The 26,036-nt window shown below is 43.4% G+C and overlaps 1 protein-coding gene and 1 long non-coding RNA gene across 2 annotated transcripts; one reads left to right on the forward strand and one right to left on the reverse strand.

Moving 5' to 3' along the window:
• Positions 1 to 4,085: 4,085 nt before the first annotated feature.
• On the reverse strand, positions 4,086 to 20,850 carry LOC138945562 (monocarboxylate transporter 13-like). The gene is made up of 10 exons (XM_070317007.1): positions 20,492 to 20,850; positions 17,985 to 18,337; positions 16,380 to 16,523; positions 15,141 to 15,287; positions 10,578 to 11,100; positions 8,628 to 8,780; positions 7,685 to 7,882; positions 6,251 to 6,320; positions 4,994 to 5,237; positions 4,086 to 4,466 (listed from the first exon to the last, which is right to left on the reverse strand). The coding sequence occupies exons 2-10, from the start codon at positions 18,214 to 18,216 to the stop codon at positions 4,243 to 4,245; spliced, it is 1,935 nt and encodes a 644-aa protein (XP_070173108.1). The 5' UTR covers positions 18,217 to 18,337; positions 20,492 to 20,850; the 3' UTR covers positions 4,086 to 4,242.
• LOC138945563 (uncharacterized) lies at positions 8,790 to 10,209 on the forward strand. Its single transcript, XR_011449033.1, has 2 exons — positions 8,790 to 9,405; positions 9,474 to 10,209. It is a non-coding gene; the product is annotated as an uncharacterized lncRNA (long non-coding RNA).
• Positions 20,851 to 26,036: the final 5,186 nt, after the last annotated feature.

Here is a 26,036-nt window from a genome sequence, read left to right on the forward strand (position 1 = left end):
CTTTCCAAACTGTAATTTATTTTTTAAACTATTACGCTCATTATGTCCCATGTAGTTGAGAACTGCACAGAGAACAATCCACAAAAAAGGATGGCACTGCTTATCGCTTGGTTTAGACTCTGATAACGCCACCGCATCACGTGGTTCAAACGATCGTCTGCTCATGTTTATGAATGCGAAATACGCTTGCAAAACAACTGAAAATTAAACGATCAATGATTAAAGGCAAAAGGTAATAAACTAAAGTGATGCTGTCATTACAAATGTACAGCATGTCACCTTAATATTTATTTCCAATCAATATTTACGGGCACCAACGCGGTGTTCATAGCCAGAGACATAGATGCGTACTGGAAGCACAGGCGCCAAACATCGGATAGCATGGACCAACCAATTTCTATTTTCAAGTAAATGTCTATGGTACAAATGCAGATATGTTCTATGGTCTTTTAGAAGACAGAAAATAATTTGTGGGGAGGGATCCGCGCTCTAATGGATTTTTGGCGATTTATTAAAAAGGGTACCGGATCACCCCAGCTTTGGACCGGCCATGATGACTATTTAGCCTAAATTGAAGTTTTCAAAACATTATAATGAAAAATATACGATAAAATTTACAATATGATTTTGTTCAGAAAAAAAGTTCAAAGCACTGTTTAAAAAATCAAAGATTACAAAAATAAGATCATGTTTTAGGTCATCCTGAACTCAGGTCAAAATGAGTTCGGCTCATGTTTTGACCTGAGTTCAGGATGGTTTCAGGTATGATCGAATGTCTGTGATTTTTAACTCAATTCAAGACAAAAGAGCTGTTCTGGGAGAATTCTTCGCCAGGATTTATGCTTCTGTTATTGTGCTTTTGCTCAGGTGAGTTATAGATTAGGTTTCCCCTTACTAACCTTTCTGGGGTGTGTTTGTTGTTGTTGGGGTGGGGATTTTTTTTTTTTTTTTTTTTTTTGGGTGGGATTTTATAAGCAGAAACATGGTATTTGCTTGGAAACTCAGTATCAAACAGGGGCGGATCAGTTGCTTTGTAAGGGGGGGGGGGGGCACTTTGAATCGAAAGTGAATGTGATGGGCGCGAAGCGCCCGAATTTGCTAGGGGGGTCCGGGGGCATGCCCCCCCCCCCCCCCCCCCCCCCACCCCCCCCCCCCGGAAAAAAAATTTGCCCAAAGAAGCAAAATGGTGCCATCTGAACTTAGAAAGGTCATAGAATCAGCATAGAAAAATCTTCTTTTTTTTCTTCTTTTTTTTCGGGCGGGGGGGGGGGGGGCACGTGCCCCCTGTGCCCCCCCCCCCTCGTCCGCCCCTGTCAAACGTAGTTCCAAATACTTTTAAAGTAGAACGCAAAGGCCAAAGCTGGGTTCCTGCGCCCGTCAGTCGAGAAAGTGGCGTCTGATACGCCAGAATTTGTTGTGGTACATGTACGTGGTAGTAGGGGCACTGGAAAAAACGGATTTGATTGGAATATATATACGAAGGCTGCTTTTTACATTTTTGACTAAATGTTTTAACATAGAGGGGGAATCGAGACGAGGGTCGTGGTGTATGTGTGTGTGTCTGTGTCTGTGCGTGTGTGTGTGTAGAGCGATTCAGACCAAACTACTGGACCGATCTTTATGAAATTTTACATGAGAGTTCCTGGGAATGATATCCCCGGATAATTTTTTCCTTTTTTCGATAAATACTTTTGATGACGTCATATCCGGCTTTTTGTAAAAGTTGAGGCGGCACTGTCACACCCTCATTTTTCAATCAAATTGATTGAAATTTTTGTAAAGCAATCTTCGACGAAGGCCGGACTTCGGTATTGCATTTCAGCTTGGTGGCTTAAAAATTAATTAATGACTTTGGTCATTAAAAATCTGAAAATTGTAATAAATTGGGGTGTTTTTTTTTATATAAAACGATCCAAATTTACGTTCATCTTATTCTATATCATTTCCTGATTCCAAAAACATATACATAAATTTTATGTTATATTTGGATTAAAAACAAGCTCTAAAAATTAAACATATACAAATTATGATCAAAATTAAATTTCCGAAATCGATTTAAAAACAATTTCATCTTATTCCTTGTCGGTTCCTGATTCCAAAAACATATAGATATGATATGTTTGGATTAAAAACACGCTCAGAAAGTTAAAACGAAGAGAGGTATAGAAAAGCGTGCTATGCAGCCGAGCGAAACCACTACCGCGCTGAACAGGCTCGTCAGTTTTACTCCGTTATGCACAAGCGGCGGACTACGGTCATTGTGAAAAAATGCAGTGCGTTCAGTTTCATTCTGTGAGTTCCACAGCTTGACTAAATGTAGTAATTTCGCTTTACGCGACTTTTTTCTTCTCGCCGCGGACTTTGCTACTGCCTGAATAATTATTTACAGATGATCCTTACAATGGTTCTTTGCCAGTCGTCACAAGTCCGCATAACAATTCCCAGTGAACTGAAGCTGTGTGCCTCTGCGTGCTTCGAGTCACCATGATTTGACACGTCAGTGACGACGGATTGGCATTGCCTGTTTAAAACATGGTATTGTATTCGCTTTGTCACATCGAATAAAATGTCATATAGGGGAAGGGCTCCTAATATGGACCACTTTTTGTTTCATTGTTTTCTTCCGAAGAAGTTTCAGTTTGTGTTTGGTAGTCCTTCTCTCTTACGTTAACGGTTAGGCCTAATTAGAGTGAAATAGCTTTGATAGACATTCAGCAAAATTTAATAAAGAAAAAATCACAAATGGTCCATATTAGGAGCCTGGGTGCCTAATATGGACCAGTGAAGCGGCCTTCACGAATCACTGTAAAAAGCTCCCTATACTTCAAAATAACATGATACAATTAATTAGTGTACAAGTCAGACTTAATAAAATATGCTTTAAATTTATCTGTTTCGGGTTGATGAGAGCATTATTTAAAGCACACCAGGAAACTAAAAAAGCTTATCAAAAACAGAATGAAAATAAGTGAAATTATCAACTTTCACGAAAATAAGACTTTTTTTTTTTTTAAATCTCGAGGGCTAGTTATAGGTTATTTCCAGCAAGCTTCTTAATGAATTAAGGAAAATAGCCTTTAGGTGGTTTTTTTCCGATTTGTTGAAGGTGGTCCATATTAGGGGACTCGCACATACTTTGAGATTTTGCTATCATTTTCTGTTTGCAGTAGAAACTCGTGGTCAAACCTGCTAAAATGTAACAAATACGGTCTTAGCTGTCATATATCAATTTTTGTGTGATAAAAGCTTTGGCTGTGGACAGAAACGAGTCCGTTTTAGGCGGCAAATTTAGAGTGAACGCTGCCAAAAGTGATAAAAAGAGAAAAAGCCTAACGGTTTTGAGATGTGTGTCTCTGCAACTGTTTTGACATGTGCAAATTATCTAGAGAGGGTGAATACAGCGAATAAAACTTTTTTGAGCGCTCTAGCGCCGTTAGTTTGTCAGAACAGGAGGGTCCATATTAGGAGCCGGTCCATATTAGGAGCCCTTCCCCTAAATGCAAATCGAGCGAGGAATGTGACAAAATCGTGTGGCGAAATTTCGACACCACACCGGGCTGACACACACACACACACACACACACACATACACACACTGAGACTCGGAGAGATAGAGAGAGAGAGAGTTACACACGCACAGGTGGTGGCCGGCGGTAGTGGTTGGGTATTTTCCAGGGCTTCTCTTCCATCCCCTACCGTCTTCCTGACAAACAGTGAGCCATTTACTTACTTCCCTTGCATAGAGTAACTCAATGAAGACAGATAAACAGGCAAGCAGGCAAACAGACAGACAGACAGACAGCCTACAAACAGACAGACAGACAGACACTCTTTTTCTGTGTTTTCTCTCCGGGCCTTTACTTTCTTTCACACACACACACACACACACACACACACACACACACACACACACACACACACACACACACACAAACACACACAAACACACATACGACACAAACACACGCACACTAACACACACACACACACACACACACACACACACACACCCTCGCGCACGCATGCAAACACTGTTTACTCCAGATAAAAAGAAATGTATGAGCCTCAGTGCACCTCAGTGCACCGTGACCTCAGTGACAGCAAGTTGCGTTTCCCATACATGTACAATGAACACGATCTCATGATACAGGTACAGTTTTTTTATTTTCATGATTTTTCCCCAAACCCGCATTCTTTCCTCACGCACTCACTTGCACAATCAACTTTACTTTTCATCATGTGTCACGAAGTCTGTTTTTCGTCTGGTGTCGTTTTGATTTCTGGGTTCAAGGGAGAAGACTCGGTGTCGTCTGCGTCCGGAAATGTGATTACTTCCTCTTTGTCATCGGTAGGAAGCGTATGAGGCAGGAATCGCACACAGACGATGATAGCCGCAGAAGCAAGTGTAAAAGCGCCGATGACGTTGTACGCCATGTCATACGAACCGGTAGTATCCCGGATGTAGCCTGAAAATGATGAAGAAAATTTGGTTGAATTGGTTGTGTGGGGGAAGTTTGATCAGCTGTAACTCTTTTAGTGTATGCTCGAAGTCTTTCCGTTTGTCCGTCACGTCTGTCTGTCTGTCTGTCTGCCCGTCTGTCTGTGCGTTGCGCTTGCTATAGAAGTATCAAGTTTCTTCTTAATTACATTACATCCAAATAGCATCTGTCTCTCTGTCTGACGGTTGGGTTTTTTTTGCAGACGTGTTTGTGTGTGTGCGTGCCGCAAGCGGTGCGTGTGTGCGTGTCAGTCAGTGTGTGTGCGTGCGTGCGTACGGGCGTGCGTGCGTGCTTGCGTGTACGTGTGTGTGTGTGTGTGTGTGTGTGTGTGTGTGTGTGTGTGTGTGTGAGTTTGCAAAGTCGGATGAGATGGGGAGAAATTTCACTTATTACAAAACAAATCGTAACGTAATCGGGGCAAGATGGGAGGAGGCGAGATGGAAGGAGCAAGATGGGAGAGGGCGAGTCGAGACGTCACCCTCTCGTACACATACCTAGCAGCGGATGAAAAGCGGCCATGGCGGCGCCGCTGAAGAGCTTGTTGAAGCCCAGAGCCTTGGCCGTGTTGTCCAGCCCGATGTCCTCCATGATGAGGATGGGCATGACGCAGGCCGCCACGCCTCCCAACATGCCCTGTGCCACGGCCAGGATGACCAGCAGCGAGAAGGAGGTCAGAAAGCGTGTCAGCTGACACATCACGCCCAGAATCGTGAAGGCGATGCCGATCATCGTGGACACCTGAAATTTCAAGCAACATATGTGACCCTCCACCACGAAATGAGTCGCATGTCACCTCGCGCGGTTCTGCGCTAGACTTGATATAAGTCCGGAGAGTGTATGGTAACAGCATGAGGGTCACCTTAGTCACAGGCTTATAACTCAAACAGTTGTTGCTCTTTTCTAAAACGGGTTTCACCACTGGATAGAACATAAAAAAAATCTTTAGGAAAATGTACAAATATGAAAATCATGCAAAGGTGACATGCGACTCATTCCGTGGTGGAGGGTCACATATATAAAAAGACCCACACAAAAAACACTGTCACGCGTGAAAACGAAGAATACGGAACAAGAAACAGCAACATTTAACCGACAAAATTTAACAAAAACAATGGTAATTCGACCAAAAAGTTGGCATATTTCCTGCAGGTGCACTCAGTTCTTGTGGGTGTTCTCCTGCAATACAACGGGGTGCATTTCCTGGTAGTTTTATCTGATCTCGTAGGAGGCCCCACGTGACACTTTGCTACACCCTCAAAAATACGTTTTAACCTACACTTTCTTGATCATAGAAACGTTCCAATAGAGAAATTCTATCCAAAGTGCTAAAAATATTTCATTTTCTTTGTACCTACAATGAACATTTTAGGTAAGGCTTATTAAGACATTCAAGAATACGGCAATAACACATACTACACATCAGTATTTGTATAAACAAGCACGCGTAAGATGTTGATTGGGACCAATTCTGCCCATCTGTGGTGACCCCGCGATGAGCGTTCCCGAAGTGAATTATACTAATCTTTAACTGGGTGTCTTCCCTATAGAAAGGGCAAAGATGGATCGACGTTATGTGTAAGGAGGCTTCGCACATATTCTTATCCCCCTCCCCCCCCCCCCCCACCGACACAAATAAATAAATAATGTTAACAAGTTTTAAATAGAACTATACCAGTTGGTGCGACACCTGGCCACGTCATTTTTTGGCACCTAGCCTTGAATCAGAAGATGCCAGGCAGCATCAGACTCACCTTCATGACTTTGGTGTCAGCAATGAACCCACAGGTAAGTCGACAGCAGAAATCAAGTCCTCCTATGATACTGAAACATCGAACGCAACATATTGTCAAACTCATGTGTTCGGAGATCGCTAAAGCTGCACAGAAGCATATGTAACGGTTAAAACAAAAATGAGACAAACTGTAACGCCTGCTGTAATTAAGTTACACTGTCCGTCCAAAGATGTATTTTAGTTCTTCAAAACCATATCGTTGTGTAGGCTGGACGATTCTGGTATCGTCAAGGAAGACTCATGCTTAATTGATGTTGTATCTTCGAGAAAAAGCCAACAGAACCTTACGAATTATCGTGTCTCAGTGGAAGCTAGGATGTTCAAAGCCGGTACTTGCAACTTGCGCCTTGAAGGGTCTTTGGTAGCCCTGTGGCCGTTAGCGCGACAAAGAGGTAAGTTTATGCTTAAAAATCGACCAAGGCAGGACAGTTTACGGAGACCAGCATGGTAGAAAGTATCGGTGATCTTTAACTTGAGCGTTGTAAATTCATAGCTCACAATCCAGTGGCATTATTGACTTATTTTTGATTCGAATCCCTTTAATCAAACCAAAGAATATCTATCGTAAAATTAATTGACGGATTGAGCTCCAAACTTAAGCATCATTAATTAATTCGGTCATTTGATCGACGAAAATGACGAAACACTGCATACGTTGTATCAACAGAGATCAATCAATCAATCAATATGAGGCTTATATCGCGCGTATTCCGTGGGTACTGTTCTAAGCGCAGGGATTTTATTAATTTTTTTTTTTTTATGCAATTTATATCGCGCACATATTCAAGGCGCGGGGATTTATTTATGCCGTGTGAGATGGAATTTTTTTTACACAATACATCACGCATTCACATCGGCCAGCGGATCGCAGCCATTTCGGCGCATATCCTACTTTTCACGGCCTATTATTCCAAGTCACACGGGTATTTTGGTGGACATTTTTATCTATGCCTATACAATTTTGCCAGGAAAGACCCTTTTGTCAATCGTGGGATCTTTAACGTGCACACCCCAATGTAGTGTACACGAAGGGACCTCGGTTTTTCGTCTCATCCGAAAGACTAGCACTTGAACCCACCACCTAGGTTAGGACTGACCCAGGGTCGAACTCGCAACCTCTCGCTTCCGAGCGCAAGTGCGTTACCACTCGGCCACCCAGTCCCAGAGATGCCTCACTTCCTTCGAAAACATGGCTGTGTCGATATTTTCTATGAAAATGAAAGGCATCTGTCCTGTACAGTTCATTCCGGAACTACAAAGGTATCGAAAATGACTTGTTATACTTACTTACAACAGCAGGTTATGCCAAATTGGAGGCTTAAATTGCTGTAGATTCTGAGCTATGACTTTGCAACGCCAAAGTTCAACATTACCGAAAGTACCATGTACTCACCTGAGTAGAACAGCCCTCTGGTTCTCGTCCAGGCCGCGTTCCTTTGCCATGGCGGGCAGGTAGGTGGTGACGGTCATCAGCATGGGTGACGTGACGAAGAAGACGACCAGCAGTCGGAACATGGGGCTGTGGAACAGGCTGAAGTCCAACACCCCGAATATCTTCTTCACCACCCGCCACGTCTGCTGCAGGCACGAGCTGCACACAATGTCACACAAATATTAACTGTTAAGCGGTGTCTTCACGAAGAGATGCCATTTGACACTAGGCCGCATCCCACAGAATTCCTTGAGCCTCCAGCCCCTGAGGAGTGAGACTTGGCCCAGGCCGACGACCCTACAAGATAAGCTGTATGGACCCGTGGAGGCTCTGCAGAAGACCACCAGCTCCATCCCCAGAGCTGAAATCCGAGTGTAAACGGCGATCGACAATAAGAAGACTATGCTGCATTGACCAAAGGCTATGCATATCAATAGGAATTCAAATTCCAGTGTCTTCTTAAGTTAACTCATCTGGAGCCAGTGCAGCCATGCGTCCTGCAGCACGAGAGATTAGTACACAGTTTGAATGCCATATAACCGTTTATAATAAGGAATGTTAATCTAATCTGGTGTTATGAATTTCAGAGATGGTATTAACTAGACATTTCCTAAATGTTACCGGCAAGCGTCAGAGAATACCGGAAATAAAATGGCCAACTGGAATCAGCGTTACCGGGTCGTTTCCGTTGACAGTTTTGTCTCTGAAAATATAACTGGTCGGGTGGGTGCACTTGCTTCGTTTGATTGACCACTGCTATTAAAGTGTTCGGTCTCTGGTGAAGCCAGTCTTCGCACTGGCTACTTTCATCTGTCTGTAAAATGTTTCGCGCTCTCTAAGAAAACTAGATTGTGTTCCCGTTCGGCACAAAGTCGAGGACATTTGAATAGAGAATTCCCGCTACCGTTTCTTTCCGGCGCTCTCGTCATCCGCTGCGTGCGCGTGGTCAGCCGGAGGCGCTATACAGGGCGTGTCGTGTTCAAGGTCAGCTCTGGACAGGTACCTAGCCAGGTGAGACCGGCTCAGCGCGTCCAGCACGCTCCCCGCTTCTCCTGGACTGACAAAATAAATCATCATCATCATCATCATCATCATCATCATTACCATCGTCGTTGTCGTCGTCGTCGTTATCATCATCGTTGTCCTCGTCATCATCATCGTCGTCGTAACGTCATCGTCGTCGTCATCATCGTCGACGTCGTCGTCATCATCATCATCATTATCATCATCATCATCATCATTATCATTATTACCATCATTACCATCATTGTCAAGAATCTGTAAATAGGTTACGGACTATATTGTCGCATGTCACGCGCGGATGGATAACAGGCGAATCACGGCTTGGCGAGAAAAGTCATGTGACGTGAGCGAGCCTAGCTGAGAGAGCATTCTTCGAGAAGCGGACGACAAGAGAGGTCGTGCCGCTAAAAGATAGCCAGACGTGGTTATAGTGAAATAGACGGTAGTAGTCGTAAGGAGAGGACTAGTTAGGCTTGCTCTGGATATAGACAAGCAATACACGAGCCGTAGAAAGCTAGCCTGTGTATTTACCGTGCTGAAGAATCACCCTTTTATCTGTGAAGCACAGAAAAGGTATGTAAACGTTGGTTGCATAAATGATGTAAACTGAGTATTGAGCGGTGACAGGGCAGATATAAAAGACAATAACCACAAGTTAGGTGGTGCGTGAGTAATGTCGGGCAGAGCGGTGACAGGGCAGATAGAAAAGACAATAACCACAAGTTAGGTGGTGCGTGAGTAATGTCGGGCAGAGCGGTGAGAGAGAGGGGATTTACGTGGTCAGAATTGTTTCCATAAGTTGTATCAAGTTCAGTCGAGTTAGGCCTATAGACAAAAATCTCCTGCGACTGAAGTTAGCGCGTGCAACCAATGAATACTGTGTGTGTGGAAGCAGTGAGTTGTAAACGTGTGAATGAAATAGTTTCGTCAGAATGGTGAGAAGACTGTACAGAGAGATTATTGATGACAGTTGCAAAGTGGGGATAGATTATATAAATGTGTTGTGTAATGTATGCTTGCAATGTTGTTGTTGTCATATATATGTCCGTGTCTCTGTGTGAGTGAATGAATTGGGAATAGACTTCTTTACTATGTTCATTCAAGTGTGACTTATGGATGGTATATTAATTATCAGGGTTCCCCGTGCGAGATCCCAGACACTGGTTGATATGCACCGTGGCGAGATGGTACCGAGATACAGAGGAACCTGGATGGAGAACCCTCCAACCAGATGAACCCAGACCTCTACGAAACCGGTAACCTGTATCCCTGTACCCCATATTTCCCTTCCTTTCCATCACCCCATACTTGACAAGAATCGCTGGCGAGCAAACGGGAATCAAGGCCGCAGCGCAAGGAAAAAAACCTGAGATAGTATTCTTGGCCATATATATGAATGAGTATCAATGTGATGGATGATTGATTTAATGAGATATAAACAATTACAATGCAGAACTAGAAAATTGGTGTTAGTTGTTTTGTTCGTGTGAACGCCACCTTCTGGAGTCTTTTGTGTTGCATACCCTTTTTCTAGTCCTGAAAATCATCATCAAAAGGGAGTGAAAATTAAGATTGTCGAGCAGGCTGTCACTGAGTTTTAGGATCAAACTCATTCCTGTCCGAATTGAATCATTACTGTGTTAATCTCTATAGATTATAGAGCTATTCGCATGAAAAAATTAAAAACGAGCCCGTCATTACCACAAAAAAAACATTTCTATAACAGAGAGAATAATAGAAGTGTATACAGCGCTTTTACCAATCTTTTCATATTTCTTAACATAACATCATGAACTAAAAGCGTTTTGAAGGAGAAAAAGGTCGTCCATGCCTTTGTGGAGTGGAAGAGTAATATTTGTCGTTGACAGAAAACGTTCTGGGACGAAACATTCTCTCCAAGTGAAGTTCTGGAGTGCTCCTCGATAACATAGTCACGCCGTCTGTATGATGAACAAGCAAGGTCCTCTTCTCCCCTCCCGGCCCGTGGACAGACACTGGAAGGACGTCTTCTTCAATCACAACCACAGAGGACCCGTTCTGACAACCGTTTTCACGCACGGCCGCATCCTCTATCACAGAAACTTCTTCATTGCGGCGTAGCTTCAGTTTCTTGTAGAAGGACGTAGGTCGAAGGAGCGAACCCCCAACGAGAGTGTTGAGGCAGACACCGCCCATTATGAGCAGAGCTCCGCGAAGCCCGTACTGGTTGAGGAGGAAGGTGACGATGGGGGGAAAAGCCACGGCCCCCGCCCCCACCCCGCACTTCATGACTGACATGGCCAGGGAGCGGCGGCGACGAAAGTAAAATCCCAGGAGAACTGTTATTGGCATGCCCAGCATGGACATCCCCAGACCTTGTGGAGGCAAACAAGAAAGAATGGTCACACTTCGTTGCTTGCTATTTAATTATTAAATAGTTAAATATCAAACTAATAAAAGATGTAACATCACAAGATGGTATCGCTGCATGAGTTCAACCCTGAAAATAAACTTTTTAGTGCAAAAATGCAGTAAGGTTACTCTGATGAAAGAAAAAAACATAATGGTGGCTGACATCTATAATTGACATCCTCAGGCCTTGTCGGAGCAAACAAAGAATGGTGACACTTTGTTGGTTGCTTTTTAATGCGATGTGACATCACAAGACAATATTGCCACACCCCGCGGGTTAGGGGGAAGAATTTACCCGATGCTCCCCAGCATGTCGTAAGAGGCGACTAACGGATTCTGTTTCTCCTTTTACCCTTGTTAAGTGTTTCTTGTATAGAATATAGTCAATGTTTGTAAAGATTTTAGTCAAGCAGTATGTAAGAAATGTTAAGTCCTTTGTACTGGAAACTTGCATTTTCCCAGTAAGGTCATATATTGTACTACGTTGCAAGCCCCTGGAGCAATTTTTTGATTAGTGCTTTTGTGAACAAGAAACAATTAACAAGTGGCTCTATCCCATCTCCCCCCCCCCCCCCCTTTCCCTGTCGCGATATAACCTTCGTGGTTGAAAACGACGTTAAACACCAAATAAAGAAAGAAAGACAATATTGCCACATGAGTTCAACCCTGACAAAGTGCAAAAAAAGAAACAGGGTTACTGTTAAAAAAAAGTAATGGTGGCTGACATTTATAATGGACATCAACCCAAATTACGTAAGGGATAAAGTACAGACAGATCCTAGGGCTATATCGTATTTCGCTTTACTTCTCGCTCTCTCTCCCCCCATTCATTCTCTTTGTCTCTCTCTGTCTGTCTGGCTGGCTGGCTGGCTGGCTGCTGGCTGCCTGTCTGTCTGTCTCTCTCTCTATCTGTCTGTCTGTCTGTCTGTCTCTCTCTCCCTCTCTCTCTCTCTCTCTCTCTCTCTCTCTCTCTCTCACACACACACACACACAAACACACACACCCTCTTTCTCTCTCTCTCTCTCTCTTTCTATCTCTCTCTCTCTCTCTCTCTCTCTCTCTCTCTCTCTCTCTCTCTCTCTCTCTCTCTCTCTCTCTCTCTCTCTCTCTCTCTCTCTTTCTCTCTCTCTCTCTCTCCGATCCTTGTTAGTGTTGTCAGTAAAATATTCACGCACATTTTGAACAAGCGGCTGACGCAGTGGATGGAAGAAACTGAACAAATTGTAGAAGAACAAGCAGGCTTTAGAGCCGGATACTCGACTGTTGATCACATTTTCTCACTTTACACTATAATCCAGAAAAGTTTAGCGCAAAATAAAAAGGGTTTTGTTGCTTTCATAGATTACCGTCGGGCATTCGATTCTATTAATAGAAACAAGCTATGGGCATGCTTATGCCGGAAAGGATTGTCTAGAAAAATGCTTAAAATTTTAAAGAGCATGTATGAAAATGTTCTCTGCTGCGTCAGAGCTGGTCAGGACTATACAGAGTTCTTTGGATCACCAATCGGTCTGAAACAAGGCTGTTTATTGTCACCGAAAATTTTTGCCCTATTTGTTAACGAGGTTGCTGAAGAATTAAAAATCCCGCAGTGGGGCACTGCGGTTATGAAATTAAAAGCCCCTCCTGTTTTTGGAACCGCAGGAGCTTTCTAGTTTGCTGTTAGGTAGATTTTTGGTTCCTCTTTCCTGTCATGCTCTCTTTTTCTTCATGAATTCTTTTCTTTTTTCTGCCTTCTTGCTCATTCACCTGTATTTTTTCCAAAAATCTCTTCTCTTGCCGCTTGTCTCGCGATTCATGTATAGTTTAATCTGTTAGTGTTCTGATGTAAGTCCAGCAGTAGATAGGTTAAGCCTATTTTAACATACTGGAAACTGGTAATCTTCCAGTAGGTATTAATTTAGTTTTACTAAAGCCTGCTGGGACACAAGTAATGGGTTAGTGCATTTGTAAACAGGAATCGCTTGACAAGTGGCCCCCTTCATCCCCCCCTTCCTCGTCCTGATATGGCTCTGCGTAGTCGGCTGGACGTTAAGCAACAAATAAACAAACAAACAAACAAGAATTAAAAAGAGACGGAAGACATGGCATCACTTTATCTAACCTAATAGAAGAAATTTTCGCTTTACTATTTGCAGATGATTTAGCCCTTGTTTCACACACGGTTGTTGGCCTGCAGAACCAGTTAAATGTGCTTGCTAGGGCCTCCGGTAGACTGGGACTGTCAGTCAACCTTAGTAAGACTAAAGTGATGGTATTCCGCAAGGGAGGCTACCTAGCAGCGCGTGAGAAATGGTATTTAAACGGTGATCTACTAGAAGTGGTTAACTCTTACACTTACTTAGGCTTTACACTGACAACTAAACTTTCAATATGTACAGCAATGGAGCAAATCGCTGCACGAGCAAAGAAAAAAGTGATGGATATTTTACGGGCATTATGGAGAATAGAATGTAATGATATAAAAGTATTTTTGCGTTTGTTCGACCTCCAAGTTCAGCCTGCTCTTTTGTATGCGTCCGAAATATGGGGTGTAAAAGAAATTGCGGAAATTGAACGGGTCCAAATGTATGCATGCAAGAAACTCTTATCAGTGAGTCAGAAAACGCCTAATACCATGATATAATTATGGTGAATTGGGCAGACACCCACTTTTTATTAATTCCCTTATGAAAGCAATTAAATACTGGCTAAAACTATTAGAAATGCCTTCCCATAGAATTCCAAGAGCAATTTACGATCATCTTAAACGTTTAGAGGAAAGAGGGATTAAGACTTGGGCTAGTGACATTAAAAACCATGTGTTTCGCCTGGGTTTTGGCTATTCTTGGATTGAGCAGCAGGTCGGTAATAAAACTGGCTTTTTGAAGATGCTTAAGCAGCGTTTGCTCGATTGCTATCAACAAGACTGGCATGCAAAGTTATTTGATAGTGAACGATTTGTGACCTATCGAAGCTTCAAAACTATTTTACAGTATGAACATTACTTATCAAGTTTGCATATTAGACGTTATAGAGACGTTCTGGTCCGATTTAGAGTTGGCATAAACGACTTATATTGCAACAGGCACAGATACAATGTAAATAGACGATTGGAATTATGTCCCTTGTGTGGTCTGGCGGAGGAGGATGAAATTCATTTCATCTTCGCCTGCCAAGCCTATTCAAATATAAGACAACAGTTTTCTTTAAACATTCTATTCAATAATTGTTTGAGAGCTAGAAATTTTGTCAACTTAATGAATATTGAAAATCAGGAAATGCTGGCATCATTTATTTTTGATTGTTTAAAACTTAGACAAGAGCTGATTGCAAATCCTGAACAATAGCAGAAAAGGCGACAACTTAACTACACTATTTAACCGGCTATGGCCGTCATTGTAATGTACATATTATATAATATCACAATTACTTTTTCTGATGGACTAGATAGTCCACCAGTATTACATTTATGTTTGTCCTTGACGTTGTTTTTGCCACGTTTTTCCCCCCATTGCAAGGGGCATGTTGCCTAAATGCAATAAACTCGTTAATCGTTAATCGTTAATCTCTCTCTCTCTCGCTCTCTCTCTCTTTCTCTCTCTCTCTCTCTTTCTCTCTCTCTCTCTCTTTCTCTCTCTTTCTCTCTCTCTCTCTCTCTCTCATAACAAATACTGACTCCGAAAAAGTAGGCACAAATACACAGGCCCTTTAAAATGCAAGTAAACACATGCATCGATAAAGAAGAAAAAAGATTTGGCATCAATTGATAGATAAAGCACGAAAATAAATGTCAGCTTCTCTCGAAATAAAGACAGTCTGTGTTATACCTGCGATGAAAACATGCCGCAGAAAAAGTCAACCAAGCACCTGACCAACTGTCTTTTGACCTCAGTACGGTGGCGCACCTGTCCTTGGACAATGAATCGTGATGGTGGATATCTGTTGAAGAAAAACTTCAACATACAAAGTAGGGCTGGACTGATATATTTGCATTATACACCAATTAATCGTCTTGCTTACCGTGAAAGACTGCCTGACCCAGAATCAAGGAAGTGACGTCATTTGCGAAGGAGCCCAAGATGGCGCTGAGCGACAGACACACTCCACCAACCATCACCGTCTTTCTTACCCCGAATCGACCAACCACGGCGTTCATAATAAATAGTCCTGTGGACAGAGTGGAAAAAGAGATGATTCAACCCTGATGATTATAAGTACGTTATAAAAGTTTCCCTTCTATTGGTTTTGCCTGTTTTCATCACGATACTTACATGTATGTTGGTTAATGCTTGCTTGCTTGCATGCAAGCTTGCAGCTTGGTAAATGGTTGATTGCTTGGTTGATGGTTGGTTGGATGGGTATAAGTTGGTGTGTAGCATTATAACACAACATTGATACAACTAACCGCGCATGGTCTCAGTCCATTATTTTGTTTTTAATCGACACAGATATAGACCGATGACAACATTCAGTCTATACCATTTTTTTTTTTTCAGAAAGAAACTTGAAACAGCAAATTCAGAATAATCTTACACATCAGGTGTCTACATTCAAAAGGGGAGGGAGAAGGGGAAAAGGCGTGGCCGGGGTGATTAGCTAATGATCTGGGAATAGTGTCGATACTCTATCTTTGTTTAAGTTTGTCTGTGTTCAAGCGCGAATGAGTGTGAACCACAATGATTTTTTACCGCAACATTGAGGGCCAATGCATCGTACCCTGGAAAATCAACTACATGTATTCTGTATTCTGTTCATTTTAGTTCTGTGTATTGAGAAAGCGAGAACATCAAACTAGCCAATGAAGGCAGAGTACCCAATATTGACGGACATCATCACACAGTCCGTCGATGTTAGATACATTGCTATTTCTCTGGACATTTTGAATTCACTGTAAAGAAATTACAAAAGTATATGTCTCAGTTTTGGCTGTTCCATATCCCTCCCTCTGATTATTATTTCTTTTTGTTCACTCTTTTCTTGTACTTTCCAGTATTTCCAAATGTCTTTTCTTTTAAAAAGTAATTAGTCATTTACTCAACAAAATTCTGGGATAATTACATTTTCATAGACATTTTTTTGTTTATAATTTAGGTGTCTTTGTTTTTTAAGTAAAGCAATAAAGAGGTCGTCGATATCAAAACTGATATCGACGGAAATGTCGTCGATATCACTTTTGCAATGAGCTCAGTTTTACCCAATTGACCAATTGATGGAAATCTACGTAACATATGAAATAGCAATATATTATAATATACACACCCACAACACTGTTTACTGCTGCTTTCACCCCGAAGAGCAACGCTGTCTCGGTCACAGGAGCACGGAACTCCTCCAGAAAGTTGACGAAAAAAATGAAAGTGCCTCGGTTATAGCCCGCCATCAACACGAAGTTCATGAAACCAGCTGGAAGAAGAAAAAAAAAAGCTTTTTATTTTATTTAATTTTTTTTGCATTGTCAACAATCACACAAGAGAGTAATTAGGTATGTGATAACTTTAGATGTTGTTTTTTTTGTTTTTTGTTTTTTGTCAGTGAAACTCTCTCTCTCTCTCTCTCTCTCTCTCTCTCTCTCTCTCTCTCTCTCTCTCTCTCTCTCTCTCTCTCTCTCTCTCTCTCTCTCTCTCTCTCTCTCTCTCTCTCTCTCTCTCTCTCTCTCTCTCTAGAATGTGCCAATTACTATCTTCTACAAATCAGTGTCAAAGTAGTTAAAACAACTAGCAACGTATATTTATAAAGCTCTACGATTTCGCAGTGATTCTCTGGAAAATGCACAGTTGCAAAATGTAGGAACATAATGTTGCTTTTTCTGCTTCATTAAAACATTTTTCTCTTGTATTATGTGTCACCAGTCTTGTCATGGGCCGGAGGCCTAATAAATAAAATCTCTCTCTCTCTCTCTCTCTCTCTCTCTCTCTCTCTCTCTCTCTCTCTCTCTCTCTCTCTCTCTCTCTCTCTCTCTCTCTCTCTTCTTGCGTGTCATCAAGCAACATGTATCTCACAAAAGAGGTAAAATGTGGGAACTTTAGATAAAACTCCACACCCACAGTCGTTCAACTTGTACTCGTTGAGTACTTTCAGGCGATTAAAACTGATTTGTGTGCTAGTGGTACGAACATGCACTTAAAAGTACCTTCATGTTTGCACTTGTTGCACTAAGTTATTTGTGTTTGTCATGCAACTTAAAGAACAACGTGGAGGATGTGTCCCTTCATTAATGATGGAACTCCATCTATCTGTCTAATCAAGCATGCATTCCTGTTTTCTAGATCCACACGTACATCCACACACACACACATAAACACACACACACACACACACACACACACACACACACACACACACACACACACACACACACACAACCCCCCGCGGGTTAGGGGGAAGAATTTACCCGATGCTCCCCAGCATGTCGTAAGAGGCGACTAACGGATTCTGTTTCTCCTTTTACCCTTGTTAAGTGTTCCTTGTTAAGTGTTTCTTGTAAAGATTTTAGTCAAGCAGTATGTAAGAAATGTTAAGTCCTTTGTACTGGAAACTTGCATTCTCCCAGTAAGGTAATATATTGTACTACGTTGCAAGCCCCTGGAGCATTTTTTTGATTAGTGCTTTTGTGAACAATTAACAAGTGGCTCTATCCCATCTCCCCCACTTTCCCCGTCGCGATATAATCTTCGTGGTTGAAAACGACGTTATAAACACCAAATAAAGAAAAAGAAAGACACACACACACACCGTGACACACTCACACACGGACGCACGCACGCACGTACGGACAGAAACACACACACACACACACACACACACACACACACACACACACACACACACACACACACACAAATCATAAATAGTCTCATGTCTTACCGAGAACAATCATCCAGGCCCATCCTCTGTCATAAGGCACACCATCGTCGGGAATAACCACCTCAGCATTTCTTTTGACTCTCTTTCCTTTCTTTTCTTTCTTTTCTCTCCTTTCCTCGTTCTCTCCATCTTTCTCTGCCGCTGTGTCTTCACATGTTTTGTCCTTCTCCTTCTCTGTCTCTTCTCTGTCCGTTTCTCCGTTCTGCTTGTTTGTGCGCATTTCTGTCGTCATTCTGGCCTTATTTTCTCGGCTATGGTATGTTTCCTTTCTAAAAGTATGACATTTTTTTTCTTTATGGGGATATGCTCTGCAAGGTAGGCCGTCTCAGCTCACACACTGTGGTTGTAAGGGCCTAAAACAAAACAAGATTTGTTTGTCATCCAACAACCACTGAAAAATCAAGAATTAGTCGACAATCAAGAAAGGAATAGTCAGTCAGTCGTTCTGTATGGTCAACCCGGCAGGATGTTTCGTTTCCAGTTTAGTTATTTACAACTCGTAGCGATGCCGTCAGCTGCTAAAAATACATGATTCTTGTGTCTAGATCGTTTGAATATTTGGGTGGCACATTTAAACACTACAAAAGATCAGTAACGTGACAAGATTTTGTTACACGTTACAGTCTTATCCCTTTCAATGTTTTTTGATTTTTTGTATTCGAAAGAAACAAAATAAAACTGATCGCCGACACACTGATTGTTGACACACACAGTTACATTTTGTTGCAGTGTTCCAGCAATTATTTCCCTGTTAATTGCCAAGTGAGATTTATACTGTTCATCTGCGCGCGCGATCGATTGCACCAATGTTAATTAAAACAAAAAAATCTGTCACCCTGTGTGTGTGTGTGTGTGTGTGTGTGTGTGTGTGTGTGTGTGTGTGTGTGTGTGTGTGTGTGTGTGTGTGACGGTGTGTGTGTGTGACGGTGTGTGTGTGTTTGTGAGTGTGTGTGCGGTGTGTGTGTGTGTGTGTACTGTGTGTGTGCCGTGTGTGTGTGGGTATGTGCGTGTGTGTGTGTGTGTGTCTTTTGCATATGTCACGTGTCATTTTCAAGTTATTCATGCTACAGACAAGTAAGTATCAGTTTTCCGTTTGAAAAGTAATGGTTGTCTCACCACGAGGTAAAAAGGCACGATTGCACGAACACAGCCAGTACAAACACAAGACTAAAACCTCGCCTGCGTTCAACAATTTAAACACTTTTTACACCCCCGGTATAGGGGTGTGTATAGGATTCGGTCGATGTGTTTGTTTGTTTGTTTGTGTGTTTGTGTTCGCATATAGATCTCAAGAATGAACGGACCGATCGTCACCAAACTTGGTGAACAGGTTCTATACATTCCTGAGACGGTCCTTACAAAAATTGGGACCAGTCAAACACACGGTTAGGGAGTTATTGGTGGATTAAGATTCTACAAGGACTTATAGAGGGACATATTAATGGTCAAAGGGAAATAACCTTCTCAGTTGGTGGCAGTGAGAATGGTAAGGACGGGGGTGTTTTTCCTACCTCGGAGGAATTTCTTGTTGTTATTGTTTCAAAGTGCGCTGTCCAAGGTACGAAAAGAAGAAGTCGAGTAAACTTATTGTTTTGACAGTCATTAATACATTTACCGTGTGATCAATATTCCTGCTTGAACGCATTACAGGATGAACAGCCACTGTAATACGAAAATCTGTACACTTCGCCCACAACTGACTATGATCGTTTTATCTCAAAGGTCCAATGCCTGATCAGGCCACAATGCAGTGCCCTTGAACAAAGGCGGCTACACAGATTTTTTGGAAGGACAAAGCCGAAGTGGAAATACTGTAAACATCACTGAGTCCTGCGCCTCCTCCGAAGATGGTGTACGGCTGCCTACATCAGTAACCAGACTACAGACGGTGAAACCCCCCTTTTACGAATTTCAAAAATCCAAGAAAATCAAGTCCTAAAAGGGGGTTTCTACTGTACTAAAGAGTGTACACGTGTAGCCGATGACAGTCACCTTCGAGTGTATTCATACCAGTTTGCCCTGCGAGCGTGTAAGCACGTACGTATATAATTATACTGATGTATCCTGTGCCTGTTGAAAACCACTTTCAACACGCGAGGGAGTGGGAGTAAACATTTCTACCGGCGAAGCTTCCCTAGTTATATTTAGAAAAGAAAGAAAATAATGCGTTACAAAGCTCTCACTTTACACTTTACACTGGTCGTCGCTAGAAACTCATTATGAAACAACCCTTACAAATGGTTGTAGCCGGCTAAACGTTTGCTCGCAGAGACTGACCCAGACATGCTTCAAGCCACGCAAGAAGGGAAAATACAAAACTAAAATCGAACGCCTCTGGTCTGCTTTTACGTAAAATATTCCCCCCTTTACCTTCAAGGTTACTGTGCGGAAACAAGTCCCGTCTGAATCACAGTCTACAAACAACAATCAATAACTCGATATGTGTGGTATGTAATGATTCGAAGCTTATTAGTGGTGGTACACAGAGTATAACGGGACAGCCTCACCTCAGTGTTGAAGAAGGCAAAATGGTGAATGATTCGCTGGAATATGCGCTGTGTGTAATACCAGCTGATCGCACACAGGAAAGCGTTTTGGCACAATCTCGGACCTCCCGCGAACACTCGTGGCCATGCTTTCCGGCAGGCACGTGACACAGGCGCCAGACGGGGGTAAAAAAAACTTCATGGGACCTTGCCAATAGACGAACTCCGGAAATACAGTCACGTTAACTCTGTCGGGTTTGGGTGGGTTGTGAAGGAGTGATACTCTTGGTTTTATTGAGGCAAACTTTCCACACGTGCTCCTTGTCCACGTGTTTCAGACACACCCCTCGCTATTAAGTCAGTGGCCTATAGTGTATAACATAGAAAAATTTGCCTCAATAAAAGCAAGAGTATTCACTCTTTCCCAACCCATCAAAACTCCAAAGACTTATTTCCGAACAACACGTAATACGTCAGGCTGAACGTATGGTTGGCAGCAACATGTTCGCCTCGTAAATACTGCACACACACATACGACACACACACACATGACACACAATGCCGAACTTTTTTCAGTCAAAGCCGCACGTTTGGTAAAAAGGTATAACGCACTGTCAAGGACTACCTTTAAAACTTCGGCAAAGTTTCAGGGCCATTTCAGCAAATTTCCAAAGAACTGAACAAATCCAAGCGACTTCTTTGGGATATAATTATGAAGAGAGGGACTGTCCCTACAGACCAACTGTTGCTTTTTGTTTTTCTCCCTCAAAATCAGTGATTCTTGTGCCTGTGGCACGTGACGACACAGTCAATCAGCATGGATCCGTCTAGTATTTTACATGGGTGCAAGAGTATTTTTCCACTTGGACATATATCAACAGCCTGGCTGCCTCCCGCGTGCAGAGTGGGGCTGTTTTGTTGAATTAATGGTGTTCCTGTCTCCTGTGTAAATCTTCAAAATTAACTTCAGCCCAAAATTCCCAGTCCGACCAGGCTGTTGAATTTTGGCATGTGTCTAGGTGGAAGGGTGTAAAAGCATCAGTGGGTGCGTGTGTGGTTGGGTTCAAGATCTCTTAGGAAGGTAGGAAGGTCCATAACCGCTTTAAAATGTTGCAGCATACCACATCACGGAGACAATAGCGAGATTTAAGAAACAGCACGTTTCGTTTTGCAGCTCGTTTCGTTTGGTGAATGAGTCACCCCGCGAAACGGAACGTGTAACGAGACGGCATAGGCCGCAGACAAGATTTAGATGTATTCACGTTTCGTTTCGGAATGAAAGGCCGGGCATGGCAGGATATGATCCGCTGACTGGGCATGGCATAATTTCAACTCCACGAGTCAATAAAGGATTGACATACTCGCATTGCACGCACAAGAGCTTCACATTTTTCAATTCATGCACCTGATCACATACGAAGCCAGAATAAAAATTCGATGCGATGACCTACTTCTGCTTCGCCATTTGCTTTCTCACCATGAAGTTGGATAAATGTACCAGGATCAGCACCCTTCAAAATATTTCAGTTCACAACAGTTGTCTACCTCCAATGAACACATTCTCAGCGCTGAAAGACTGTGAAAGGGTTGATGAATCTAGCAATGCATAAAATGGCCAACAAATAAAACTGTTAGTGTGCAAAAATACTCACAAAAGTTGACGAAATATTGTTCGTTTTTTGGGGGTGGAAAACGTGACTGCGTTTTGACGTTCCACGTTCCGTTTCAGTTGACCTTCACCTTTCCAGCGAGAGACCCCCGAAATAATGACGTTTACCACAACTTCAAAACGAAACGTCCCAACGTTTCGTTTCTTAAATCTCCGTATTGTTCTGGAATGATGTTTAGAGTATTAATTGGGAGGGTCACAGCCTTGGCATGTATTTTACAAAGTCTTATCGCCACGCCCTTACTTTCACGTCAACTTCAAGTGACACAAAGGATAAGGCAAATATTTATTAAAAAAAAAGTGTACCCGAACAGGTCTACAGAGGAATGCATTGTCACTGTTGGATAGAAAGATAAACACACACCTAATATTCTTCACTACGTAAAAGTGTAGTATTACGTACTCCTAGCACCGTCCTTCTCAGTTGTGAACACAATCGTGTGCATCGTCACACATCTATCATGGCTTTTATCATTTAGAATAAGAACATCCTTTCACTTGGAAGATCTTGGAAACATACCAAAATTCAATAACGTGGCGCCTTTCTTTTGTGCATTGTTGATGGTGAATGCATGTTAATTTATTTTTAATATACTTTCTTATGTGATAACCAATGTGCTATATTTTCTCAGGACAAAGAACAAATGTTTATTTTGAATGTGTTATGTATGTTATTATTACGGACACAAACGCTCAGCAATGTAATTTCTCTTTTAGAGATTAATAAAGTTATTGTATTGTATTGTATTGTTGTATTGTATTGCCTGCATTCTGTGTAAAGTTTGTTTCTTCTTCTTCTTCTTCTTCTTAAAAAACGTGCAGAAAAGAAGGTCATGCTCAGTGCATGTTTCTACTACTAACGTACTCAAGATTGAAATAGATTGTCGTTATCTTTAGGGTGTAGATGTTCGTAAAATGCTCTAGTTTCACTTCCGTCAGCTTTTGGGCGGTAGAGTTTCAAGAACCACTTGAAAAGAAGACACGTAGATGCACACAGACACACAGAGACGAACACAGACACAGACACACACACAGACACACACACACACACACACACACAAACACAAATACACACACACACACACACACACACACACACACACACACAAACACAAACACACACTGGCACACCAAGGCCGGACCTAAGTAGGGAGAGGGCCCGGGGGGGGGGGGGGGGGTCCACAGGGGATGGGGGGGGGGGGGGGGGTCCCAATTGTGGTAGGGGTACATTAGTTGAGGGTTGCCTTCCCCAGATATTTTTTTTTAATCTAGATTAAAATATGTGCAATCTGGCGCGTTCTGGAAGTTATTGTCATGAGTTTTAAAAGCACTTTTTTATTTTTGTTGTCGTATATATAACTATATATTATTTTGTTTACCCTTGGAGGAGGTACATGGTCAGGCCAGGGGGGGGTGTCCGGGCAAAAGGACCCCCTCCCCCCCCCCTCCCCCCCTCCCCCCCTCCCCCCCTCCCCCCCATGGGTCCGGCCCTGCACACGCACACACACACACACACACACACACAAGAAGTGCTCTTTCTTGTCAGGTGCGACAATCTCGTGGTTATAAGAATGGTAATAGAAGTAGTTAGCTCCCCTATACCGTGGTTTTCATTGTCAGTGCTTGACGTGTGCCACTGATAGATGAATGGCACAGATCAGAATTATTTCGCTCTCGGAAAATGCAAGAACAAAGTTAACAAACTTTGTTTTTACTCCAAACAACAAGAATTAGACAAGTAAAATACCTCTGGTTAAAAAAAAGTGGGCTTTTTGTCATCATTTTGCTATGTTGGCGGGTGAGCTAGGTGTGATGTTTGCTTGGTTACTGTCACATTCTATCTGAGTATGTGTGTGTGTGTGTGTGTGTGTGTGTCATTGATGCTGTTTTCTAACCTTCCCTATGTGTCTGTCTGTGTCTGACAAAAAACGTTACATTCAACGTCCGTTACGTTACCTTACAAAAAACGTTTTGTCAACAAACGTTCCAACAACTTACCTTCCTTGTTTTTTTATTCTAAAAATTGGAACGTTGGCAGTCTCTTTGTTTTTGGATTTGTGTGTGTCTGAGTTTGAGATATTTGTGTATGTCGTGGATGTTGTTCATCTTTTTCAATGTGTGTCTGTCATGTCTGTGTGTGTCTGACCGGCGCCTGCGTGCGATGAGTCACAGAGTGAGTTGGCCCTTTTTCCACTGTTCTGCCCGCTTATACAATAGGTAGGGGATTGTCTCCCGAGATGTACCCTCAGAGTACATTCTTAGGTGTCATAAATTGCGTGAGCTCTCTTTCTCTCTCTCTCTCTCTCTCTCTCTCTCTCTCTCTCTCTCTCTCTCTCTCTCTCTCTCTCTCTCTCTCTCTCTCTCTCTCTTTTTCCACTCCTCTCTCTCACTATGGCGATAGGTTCCCCCCTCAACTACCGTCCCACCGACGCTGCTAGACTGCGCCTGCCACGGCCTCTATACCTCCATCTCAAGGAGCTGGGAATCCTGCTGAGACCACCAACCGTAAGGGGCTGTCGCGCCGGCCGCTCGCAGCGTCTTCGAACCGCACAGCAACTTGCTGCCCTCAACCTTCTCCCACCTCCACTTCTCTCACGCCCACCACCCCCACCCAATCAGTGTACCACTACCCCTCCCCAGCATCCCCCCACCCTTTCCCTGCTTCCTTCTATACCTCCCCTTTCTCCTACCACCCCTCCCCATCCTCCCATCACCCCTCTCCCTCACCTCCCCACCCCTCCCCTTTCTCCCACAACCCCTCCCCAGCACCCGTCCACCCCACATCACTCATTCCAAAAACACCCTACACCTCTGCCTCCTCAACTCCCAGTCAGTAAATCCAGAAGGCAAAGCAGATCTGATAGCAGACTACATTATAGAAAACAAGTTAGACGCCCTGTTCATCACCGAGACGTGGCTGCGACCTGGTGATGACCCCAAGATCAAGCAGCTGACCCCCGCAGGGTACAAGACAGTCTCCTTCCCCCGCCCGGCTGGGCGTGGTGGAGGCATCGCCGTCGTCTACAAGGACCACATGCATGCTGCAGCGTCCTTCTCGGACAGCCTCCCCTTCCCCCACACCACCTTCGAAGCTGTGGAGATGACGGTCGCCACCACCACTACCCTCACCTTCCTGTGTATATATCGCCCTCCCCCTAACACCAAGAACAAGCTGAAGGACTCTACTTTCTTCGACGAGTTCTCCCAAGCCCTCGACCACTACAACGTGACGTCCCATAGCGCCATCGTCCTCGGTGACTTTAACATCCACTGGGACTGCCCTGCCAATGTTGACACCAAGCGGGCCCGTGCGCTGTTGGACAGCTACAGTGTGGACCAGGTCGTTCCTTTTCCCTCCCACTCCCGTGGCCACATCCTGGATTGGATTGTCACTCGACCCTCGGACAATCTGGTCTCCAGCCTCGTCGCCAACACCCATCTTGTCTCCGACCACACTGCCATCAACTTCCTCGTCAACATCACCAAGCCAGCACAGAAGCGGAAGATGGTCACACGTCGCAAGCTACGAGACATTGAGACAGATGCTTTTGGAGACGAAGCTGCCCTGCTGCTTGCCCAGCGAGACCCGTCCTCTGACCCCGCCCATTTCTTCAGCTTGACTCTGCGCCAGCTCCTCGACAAACACGCCCCGCCATCCCTATGCGCAGTCTCTGAGCGACAGCCGGCTCCCTGGTTCTCTGAGGACATCACAGCCGCCAAGATCGAGAGACGGCGAGCGGAGCGTGCATGGCGACACTCTGGCCTGGAGGTTCATAAGCAGATTCTCAGGGATGCGGTGCTTCGAGTCACGCAAGCCATCACTGCTGCCAAGGTCGAGCACTTCCACGACCGCATCGTCAACGCCTCATCATCCAGGGAGCTGTTCTCCATCATGTC

The sequence above is a fragment of the Littorina saxatilis genome, linkage group LG13, assembly GCF_037325665.1.
Source record: "Littorina saxatilis isolate snail1 linkage group LG13, US_GU_Lsax_2.0, whole genome shotgun sequence".
In the NCBI taxonomy this organism is placed as follows: domain Eukaryota; kingdom Metazoa; phylum Mollusca; class Gastropoda; order Littorinimorpha; family Littorinidae; genus Littorina; species Littorina saxatilis.